Source organism: Balearica regulorum, chromosome 18 (assembly GCF_011004875.1).
Source record: "Balearica regulorum gibbericeps isolate bBalReg1 chromosome 18, bBalReg1.pri, whole genome shotgun sequence".
Classification (NCBI taxonomy): Eukaryota; Metazoa; Chordata; class Aves; order Gruiformes; family Gruidae; genus Balearica; species Balearica regulorum.
Genome location: NC_046201.1, coordinates 12796451 through 12806703, shown reverse-complemented (window position 1 = coordinate 12806703; position 10253 = coordinate 12796451). Strand labels below are relative to the sequence as shown.

The following is a 10253-nucleotide window of genomic DNA, read 5'->3' as shown; positions in this document are numbered from 1 at the left end:
GGAGTGGACACAGCCCTGTCTTTTTTCACATGTGAGGATCTTAGCCTTCCCAGATGGAGGGATTGCTGCTTTGCTAATTGAATGATTTGCCTCCCTGCAGCTCTGGCTCTGCTCTGCTCTGTGCCAACACTGGTGTGAGGAGGTGATACTGGGACCTCCTGCTGTAGGAGTGACTTGTGACCAAGCTGTCTCCATCAAGAAGAAGAAATGGCCGGCAAAATCCAGTCCTATTGTTCCTCAGGTAACCCCACACCCATACCATCATGCCCATCCCCAGTCCTTCCAGTTAAAGGTCTTTTGTCTGACAGAGCCCCTGCACCAGCCGATCTTCCCCTTTCTGGTCCTCTGTGGCCTCTGGGTCCTCAGTGAGGAGATCTGCTGGGTCACGGGGACCCTGCTCAGCCTGCCCCTGCCCTACCAGACAGGTCTGCCAGAACAGCTCCTTGCACTGTGCACCGTTCCCCAGAGAGGTGAGAGGGGCCCTTCATGACCAATCTTCCTCCAGACAGCTTGGTACTGAATTCTGCCATGCTCTGGCTAGGTGGGCAGTGGAGGGCAGGAACCGCTGTGTCCTGCCGCTGTCAGCCTGGGGAGATCCCTGCTGCATTACCCAGAAAGCAGGGCCACCGGATGCGATAGCCTGTGCTGGGGTGGGCCAGGCGCTCACTCTCTTCCATGACATCCACCAAAGTGTCCCTCCAGTCACACGTGTGAAGTCATACCTTGCAGGGACCTCATCTAGGGTTGTGCCAGGCTGCCCAGGCCACTGGAGACAACTCTCTGGACCAGCACCAGAAATCCTGCAGAGGTCACTTAGGAGGACCAGTGAAGATGGCTTGAACGAAGGCTGGATAACAGAGCTTAAGCTCTTCACCAAAGTACTGAAATCAATTATTACAGGAATTGGAAACAGTGGGATTTATTGTCCTTTGAGGTAAGAATTGGCTCCAGCTTCATCTCAGTCATCATTGGCTCTCAACACCATAAATCCTGCTGTTGTCTTCAATGCCTTTTATGGGAAGTGGAGAAATTAGCTAATTCCCCATTGCTTCCTCCCCACTTATTAGTGCCTATAAAGGATTGAGTAATTATGATAGAACCGCCAGGCAAAAATGAAACTTCTCCCTTAAAAATGCATTTTATTTAACTCTGCTGGGTTCACGTGTTTCTTAGAAGTGCTGATTATGCCTTTGCTGACTCTGAACTCTGCTCTTATGGAGATAAGAGACCCCAAGCACTAACCTGGCTGTAGGGCTACAGAAGGGCCTTGTCTTCCCTCTGGACCTACTCTGGAAGATTATAGAATGGAATCATAGAATGGTTTGGGTTGGAAGGGACCTCAAAGATCATCTAGTTCCAACCCCCTGCCATGGGCAGGGACAGGGACAAGATGATTGTCTTCTCTTGGTGGTAATGGGGTGTTACTCCACAAAGCTTGTTTAATCTATTTAAGCTGAGCAGCAAAGCAAAAGGAAGCTATGCCTGAGGAAAGACTGAAGAGGAGAGCTTGGGGCTTGGTGGGTGACTGATGGTGACATGATGACCTGTGCACCACACGGAGGCAGCGGGTGGGGAAGGATGCCCCGGGGTGTCAGCCCTGTGATGTTATCTCAGCAGCATTCCTCTGAAGCTCAGTGCCAGAGCTGCAAGGTGGCAGAGAAGGGACAGGGGCAAAGACATGGCACAAATGGATGAGGAGAGCTTCTCCCCAAGCCCTGCGGTACAGGGACGGGCTGCCAGCAGCTCCACGCAGGAGGGAAGCACCACCCGCAGTGCCTGCTCTCCTCGTCTGCCCCCAGTGCTGTGCTGTGAAAGGGTGCTAATGCCCCAACAATTTTTATTTCCAGCAATCCTTCTCAATTACCAGCTATCACATTTTTAATGTAAGCAAATTTGCATAATGCTGAAGGCAAATGAATATAAAAATAGAGATATAAAATTTGACATTTCCTCCACAAAAAGCAAGAGAAAAACCCTGCCATGTTTCCCAGTTAGACATAGTAGTAAGAAACCCTAGACTCAGAGCTGGTAGAAATGAAAAAGCAGTTTCACCCTCCGTGGTAGTAGTGGGAGCTGTTTAGTGAGGAACACACTCTGGCCTCCGTGGCACTTGTCACATCTCGGAAGAATGATGGGGAAACTCCTGTTTTCCTGCATGCAGTATTGCCAATAGCAAAAGCAAAGCCCCTGTTGAAACCTACAGAGTTATGGGACGTTTCACAAGTTCCGACTTTTCCAATACAAGGCTTTCGAGATGGAGAATGAATTCATGGCTTATGAACGCAAAATTAAAGAAGGGCAACTTTAAAATAAAATCTTATAGACTGCATGAGAAAAATTTTACAGCAACTAGTTATGTCTTGCTTCTCCTCCTGCTATTTCTGGCATGATGATGAAATGCAGGAAATAAATACATTAAAATAATGACTCTTCCAGACCTGGTAGCATTCACTTTAATGGATGCTATTTAACTACACACAGAAATATAGATATCTACCTTTCAAACGCTAGTTACAAAGATTGGGAAGGCTGCCAAGAAAATGGCTTTCCCCCCCCCCCCCCCCCCCCCCCCCCCCAACAGATATCAAAAAAGAAACAATTTATATGTTGAAATTGCCTTTATTTTTTAATCCATAAATATTTGTTACTGACAAAAGTGGAAAAATCCTTAAGACTCTAAATTTTACTAAACTGATAATATTTTTGTTTACAGTACATACAGAATGTGCTTTTACAGGTAAGTATAACAACAAGAATAATACAGAGAAAAACAGTCAAATACTGCTCATCTTGAAGCTTGTTTAATGGTTAACCAAGAGTCTGTGCAAAGTTACAGATACAAATGTACTTCCTCATCAGTACTACTGTATAATAAACATAGAATCCATAAACTGGGCTAAAGCACAAAAATATCCACTTAACCCCTCTTAGGAAATATTGTCCCCCAAACTAAAAATATTACAGTAAGAAGTGTCTTTCTCAGAACCAAGAAATTCTTGCTACAAAAATGTCTAACGAGTTTGCAGACAGAAGGTCAGGAGCCGTTACGAAGCACACGGGCAGAGGGTCAGGGTGGTGCAACGGACATCTCGCTGCAGCGGAGGCGGTGGGGATGGAGACCTCCCAGAGATCATGCGGTCACAGCGGAGACACAAGACGCCGCTTCGCTCACTGCTGAGAGCAAAGATCTCTTCCAAATTCACACTAACATCCTCAAACAGGATTATCCAACTCTCCCCTTGCCCCCGGGCTCCCCAGTTTTCCCAGCTGGGTTTTGGGCTCGGTGAGGACACCCCCTTGACAGCCATGAACCAGCCAAGAGAGGCTGGGAACGACACCTTCTACCACCCACTCACGGACGTACAACACAGAAGTGGCTGATCTCTAAGAAGCAGCCCCAACACAGGCTTATTGCTAACAACACTTTTTATGAAAATATTTAAGCCCCTTTCTCACGTATTTCCCCTACTAACTTTTCACTCGTCTGAAATATACTTGAACAAGAAATCTGCATGTGTTAAATATATTTCAGCAGAGTCCCTCCTTCCAGATTAAGCACTAAATCCAAAACAAAACTAAGACAAGCTATTTCTCCATCACATGAACTGAAGATGGCAAACTGATGACAAATTAGAACACTTACTTCAAATACAATTAAAGTTACCCTGTTTCATGATGATTTTGTTTGTTGTGGTGGAAGAAGATGAAGACATCTTCCCAGATACCAGGAACTACCCATCTCTTACAAAAACTTGATGCCAGGCTCTTGCAGATTCCTGGTGGGAATGCTTCTGATATAGACACAAGAATAGAAATATGCATGCGGGAAGCCCAGGTTCATGGGACCAGCTTTGCAGCCAGCCAGGCTAGCAGAATGGTAGACAGAAATTAAATCTAGGCCAGGAAAGGAGGGCTTACTCCTGGGTAACTGTCCCTGTTTCTTCCCACCCACCCACCCCATCCCCAAGTAACAGATCATCATTTATAAAAGGAACATTAAAACATTGAAAAATATTTCATTTTTCCTTAAAACACGATTCACTGGCATTAGAAGACTTTTATGACAAAATTTCCGTTCCATGTGGTGATCTGTGTGGTTCATTAAAAATAGTTTTCCACATTTCAAAGAGTAATTCAATATGGTTTGGAAGCTTAGATTGGTACAGGGTCAGTCAGAACTTAATGACTGCATTTTGCAGTATGTATGTATATATATGTGTTTGTGTGTTTATACATATACATACATGTATCTGTATTAACGAGAGAGTTGTATAAAATCCAGTGCAGCTCACTATTATGTGTTGCTGCTCGGGGAATGCAAATAATTATCAGTTTGTAGGAAATAATATAAACTTTTCTACATCACCCTCCCCCAGTCCCTGCACATGCACTCTGGGAACTGGACGCTCCACAGGTGTGTGTTTCCACCTGTGGGTTGGAGAAAAAGACAGATCAATTCTTCAGAGTATATTAGATTAATCAAGGCAGATTATATTTTACTGTACAGAGGAATGTGACTGCTTCCTGCTTTTCTCCTGAGAGCAGAATGTTATGGTGACTCAGACATGAGGAGAAGAGAGCAGAAAGGTCAAAGTGCAGGTAACAGCATCCCTTCGAGCTGCTGCCTGCTAAGGACCCTGACCAGAAGGAGAGCAGTGGGAAATTTGGGGAACTGCATCCCCCACCCCAGCACTCTCATTCTGGACAGACACAGGATCGCAACACATCAGACGTGATGTGGCAGGACAATGGTGACAAACAATATTCATAAAAATGCTTTGCTGTTCTACAGTGTCTGTTGTGAGAGGGTCTCAAAGCACTTCGTAGACATTATGGTATGAACCCTCATAATGCCTCTGCGGGACAGGAAAGTGTTACCATTATCATCACATGTTGACCACAGGGAACTGAAGTGCTGGGGACCAGGCTGTGGATCATGACATTCCATCCTGGACCAAGTGTCCTTTCAGTGACAAACTCTCAGAACGAGGAATAAGGAAAAAAATGACATAAGAACACCTGTGCGTGCTGAAATGCCACTGTTCTAACTACCAACCCATTTCAGCACACAAAGCAAGCTATGGGAATACGTGGTGCCCAGGAACAAATTGTGGTCATCCAGGGCATGGTGCCTTCCCAAAGAATTTTGCTGAAAATTTTCTGTGGTGGTGGCAGAGTCCCTGAAGAGATTTGGCCTAGAAAGGCCTTTTGATGGTTCTTGTGGGACACATCTGCTTGAATCAGTTGGGTGGGTGGAAAAGACGAGGAAATAGGGCTAAGATTTCTTTGGAGGGTTATTGCCCAGGTAAGACAAGTTAGCAGAACGCCTGTGATATTTGTCAGTCAGGATAAGAGAAGGCTCTGAGATCAAATGGCCTGGAGCACAGCACAGCACCTGCATGGGCTACTTGAGTGAAAAATTTCCATATTTGTATCTGGTCCAGCAGCTTCTGAGTTCATGAATGGAACATTTAGACAAAGAATCGAGCTTGAGACATACAGCTATGGAAATAGAAAGACAGGAGTGTTCACCTACCCATGGCCTCACATGGTCACCTCTGGTCCTCTGGCTCTGCCACCTCAACTCCTGGAGATTCTAGGGTGGACTCTCCTCTCCCATGGTGTTCACATATCCCTGCTTGCAGCGGGGAAGATCCTGGCTTTTCTTGGGCCAAGAGTGAATGGAAGAGCCCCAGAACCTCAGTAGGGACTGCCTCCCCATCAGCCATGTGCGTTTCTCTTCTCTTCACAAGAGCCACAAACTTCAGTCTGTGGGAAGATCAGCAAGGGCAATATTTTCACAGGGATTGCCTTCTGTGAAGAAATATTCAGTGACTGAGCTGAGGAGCTTGGAGGTAGTCAGGGGAGAGAAGTGTCCATCAAGGGAAGGGCTCAGGAGATGAGGTGTGAGCCTTTTCTCTCTCATCCTTCCCATGCCATAAACTGCTATCCTGATCCGTAGACAATTTTAGTTGTTGCCCAGAATGATTTTGCCCAAGACTGCATGGTAATGACCATCTGAAATCTTATTTATTCCTTCCCAGCTCAGTTTCCGTCAAACAAAGCCCCAGTACTTCTCACAGATAGAGTCCTTTCTGAACACAGTCTCCATCAGGTGGGGCAGAAGAAAGCTCATGAACTAGGTCCAGCAGCTCCAGGACAGTCTGGCAAAGAGAAAGGCCACATGTCCACCCTACTGATGACTAGCTCTAAATCCCACCAGGGGAAGACGGCACACTCCTCCTGCCTACTCTGCACCAGAAAAACCTGGTGCTGCATCATAAGCCTCTACACAAGACTCAAGCTCATAACAACCTACAATCATTGTATGCTACAGGACCAATGTGTTGGGCTGGGAACGTCATTAAGGCCAGGAGGTGGGAGGTATTTGAGGGGAGGGAGAAGGGCAGAGCTAATTTAAATGTTTAGTGAAGAGCCATGGAGGAAAAGACTCAGTGCGGGAACGTAGGACATGAAGAGAGAAGTACTGTATGGGAATGTGTTTACAGCCTGAAGTCAGTCGTCATTTCACCCGGAGGAGGGAGCATGCCTGCCGTTCGGATTGGCAGCATGGGCGTGTGCATGTGGTGGGGCTTTGAGTGCACACCGTGGACGGTGCATGCTGGAGAGTGTCCAGCACTAACAGTTGCAGCACTGGGTCTGGCTGGTCTTCAAAACCTCTGAGACCCTTTCCTGACCACAGAAGTATCTTCTAGTGTGAGTTAGTTGTACAGAATTTGATAGGAACACAAATACAAGGGGGGGAAAGAAAACCAAAACCAAAACTAAACCAACAAAAAACAAAGCAAAGCCCAATCTGGTTAGAAAGCCAAAGATAAAACCCTCACAAATTCTGGACCCACGAGTCTACATTTTAAAGATTTTACAAATATACAGTATCTAATTAGCATTATATCAGATATACAACATGCCCATTTATTATAATTATGCTGGATATATAATTTATATGCATGAAATGTAACTGTCTTCATGGTTAGGATTGACACTCAGTGGAACTGGAATTTGGAAGGTTTTCTTGGGGGGCCATTACATGGAGAGAAAATCATAGAAAATTACTGACCTGCATTTCGGTAGACAAACACCCTCAGCTTTGTGCTTCTGCTGAGGGCTAGAAAAAGATTTGCTACATATGGAGTTCTAGGTTGTAACCAAGAGGAGCAAATATGTTCAGAAACAGGGGAACTGGGGCAGTGGAAAATGCTATCAGGAAAATAAACTTCTGGGGAGAAATCCGGGCTCAGTGAAATGTGTGGTAGCTTTGCCTTGCAGGGGTATCAGTGGAGTCAGGACTTCCCCCAGCACAGGTCAGCAGTGCGAAGCTGAACAAATTCTGGTGCTTTAGGTTCAGCAGTGGCAAGAAGCTGGAGGAAGAGAAACCCTATTCCTCCTTCTTATTTACATGTTGGAGACACCAAGATACTAGAATGAGTGGAGAAAAGGATCTAACAAGCATTTCAGCATATTTGTGCTTATTGAACACATCAACCCCACTACTTCCTACATTGAGAGAGCAGGCGATTTGTAGGCACTAGTATATTTTTATCTTATGAGTATATTTAATATAAACTAAAACTTTATTTCTCAGCCAGGCTATTCTTGTCCCTAGATCTGCCAGTCCCCTAGGAAAGTCTTCCCTTGAATTTGCTCCAAGGGTAGGAAGAACAGATGTATGGGTGCTGGCTGATATTGAGCGGCCTGGAGGTGATCCCAAGCAGCCAGAAGCTTACCTACTTGCTACAGAAAGGCCAAACATGAGGGCTGGCATGAGGACCGAGAACAGGGCCCCTTCCCACCAGGATAGGGTGCTGCATTTCCTCCTCCCTGTCTTGGGCTGCATGAGACTGCTTCTACTTGTGGCAACTGAAAAGTCCTAAATTCATAAAAAAAATGACATAATGCAGGTGAGCCCTTGAAGGAGCCATCTACTACTATGGCTTTCTTTGACAGAAACTGATGCATGTCAGGAAATTCCCTCTATTATCCCTCACTATCATCTGTTTGCTTGCTTGGGTTCTTCTTATGTCACCGATGAAGGGGTGGCTTTAAAAACAACAACATGGATGGGACTGTCAGAGAAGTCTTTTCAGACACTGAGTTATTAGAGGTTATCCTGGCCTATAAGGCCACTGCAGTACGGGGTGCTGTGGCCACCCCAGTCCTTAATGAGTATCTACAATGCACGAGGTCATATCAAACAGTCACCTCTGTTTTGCTCGCTGTGCGGTAGTGATGGTGGTGTCCGGGAATGTAATGCAGTTGTTCTACCGTGTTGTGCCGTCGGGAGGCGAACGCTTGGCGCTTGGCGGAGGTTGGGTTCATACCTAAGGTATTGTACAAGTTATTTGAGGCACTAGGATGGGAGTGCATTTTTGTCATCCTGTAGCGATCCAAGACGGGTGTTGATACAAAGACATCTGTGTGTGACAATGCCCGTGACATAGACTGCTCGGGGTACCCCGACCGCTCCGGGGAGAGCAGGGGGTCTTGGGAGTGGAGGCGCTCTGCAGACAGAAGCTGCTCATCTGAGAGGATCCGTTCATAGGACATGCTAAACTCCTCGGGCATGATCCTCTCAGGAGACAGCACTCTGTCCTGGGACATGGCCCTGATGGGACGGCGAGGCCTGTCCCTGTGGTTGGTCTGCTGAGACATTTTGATGACGTTGATAGGGAGCGTGCCCCGGGCTGCCAGGTCGGGCAGGTGTCTCCTCCTCATGTAGTATTCATCAGCCTCTTTGTCAGCTGTGGGGAAGGAAAGGGAACAGTTAGAAACGTCAGACTGTTGTCCCACAGGGTGAAAAGGGGCTGTGTACAGCACACAGCCTTGGAGCAACCTCCAGATGAGACCCAAGGGATCATCTACCAGCAGCTGGACCTGGGCATGGACATCCACGTCAGGATGCTGCTGTCAGAGAGACACCAGCCCTGTGTGGGTTATGTGACCATGGGCTTATGGCAGACAGAGAGAGTTATAATTGCATGCAGACAGGTATAAGTCCCTGTGCAGTGCATCACACCTTCTCGCACCATGACACAAGACTCCATATGCTGTCGAGTCCAGACTGGTATCACATGATTTACATGAGTGGTGAGTTATGGAGAAATTATCAAATGTCACCTTCACAATACACTGATAAAGAAAGCAGGGGAAGGTGAGCTGAGGCAGGCAAGTTCCCCATTTGAGGAAACTCATACCTCGTTTCTGGCCTCAGATGTGGATGTGCTCTGGAATCCATGAGTGCCCTCATCACGTTTTTAATTACTATTTTTTACTATTTGTAAATGTGATCACAAAGCAGGCTTGGTGGGCATGGGATGCTCTCTCTGAGACACTGAATCATCTGCCTAAGGTTTTGTTTTCTGTTTTTTCAGACACCTTGATTGCTATCATAGAATTTATCCCACGCAACATTTCTTTCTCAGTTTGCTTCTTTGTCTTAAATAATCTCTTTGTTGCACAGGAACTCAGCACATACACACACACCCCCACACACACCCCCACACCCCCTCCGGTTTTTGGCTTTCAGACAAAAAAGGCCTTGGACTTCTTTGGCCTCAGACTCGGGGAGGATGTTGGCTGCTGCAGATGTGCCCTGATATATCAAGTTAATCCTACAGAAGTTGTAATGATCTGATTCAACCAACTTGTAATTTGAAAAAGCAAATCCACAATTATTTCAGATTTTAAATAAAAAACCCCAAAGCAACAGAAACACGAAAACTTTCCAGTAAATGCCTTTGATCTTCATATGCCTTAAACTGGGTTACTGGGATTACCTACCTGGAAGGAGGACTAACAGTCCTTGGGCTTCAAGCCCAGTGCAGCTTGTGAACTGTCATGATGTACCTGTGGCTGCAGAGATGGAAAGCAAGGAACATCAGTCCCTTACCAGAAACATACTGTCATAGTGGAAGAGCACAACACTGGCGTCCCTGAGTCAGGGATGGAGGCATGTTTAATGCTCAACACTGATCATCTGTATGAGCCTTTTTGTGATATGAGACATTTTTGTGATATGTCCAAAGGCATCTCCCATCCTTTCTGGCTCATCAGTGACTTCAGAAGACTCCAGGGTGAAACTCATGCAAGACATCTGGCAGGCAGCCATCCTCTCCTTGGAGAAGACAGCACAACACACACTGGTGTGCAGGAATGGGACTCCTCATGCAAAGGTAAAGCAAATTTCTCCACCTTACAGAGGAAACAAGGTCTCTTGCAAAGTAACCTTATGG

General features: G+C 46.2%; 1 protein-coding gene across 3 annotated transcripts in view; it reads right to left on the bottom strand.

Moving 5' to 3' along the window:
* Window positions 1–2584: 2584 nt before the first annotated feature.
* Window positions 2585–10253, bottom strand: part of SHISA6 (shisa family member 6) — a 264004-nt gene continuing 256335 nt past the window's right edge. For all 3 annotated transcript variants that reach the window (XM_075770404.1, XM_075770402.1, XM_075770403.1), the window contains one exon: window positions 2585–8762. In XM_075770404.1, coding sequence (XP_075626519.1) covers window positions 8212–8762 — 551 coding nt within the window. In that variant the 3' untranslated portion in view covers window positions 2585–8211. The remainder of the gene's footprint in view (window positions 8763–10253) is intronic.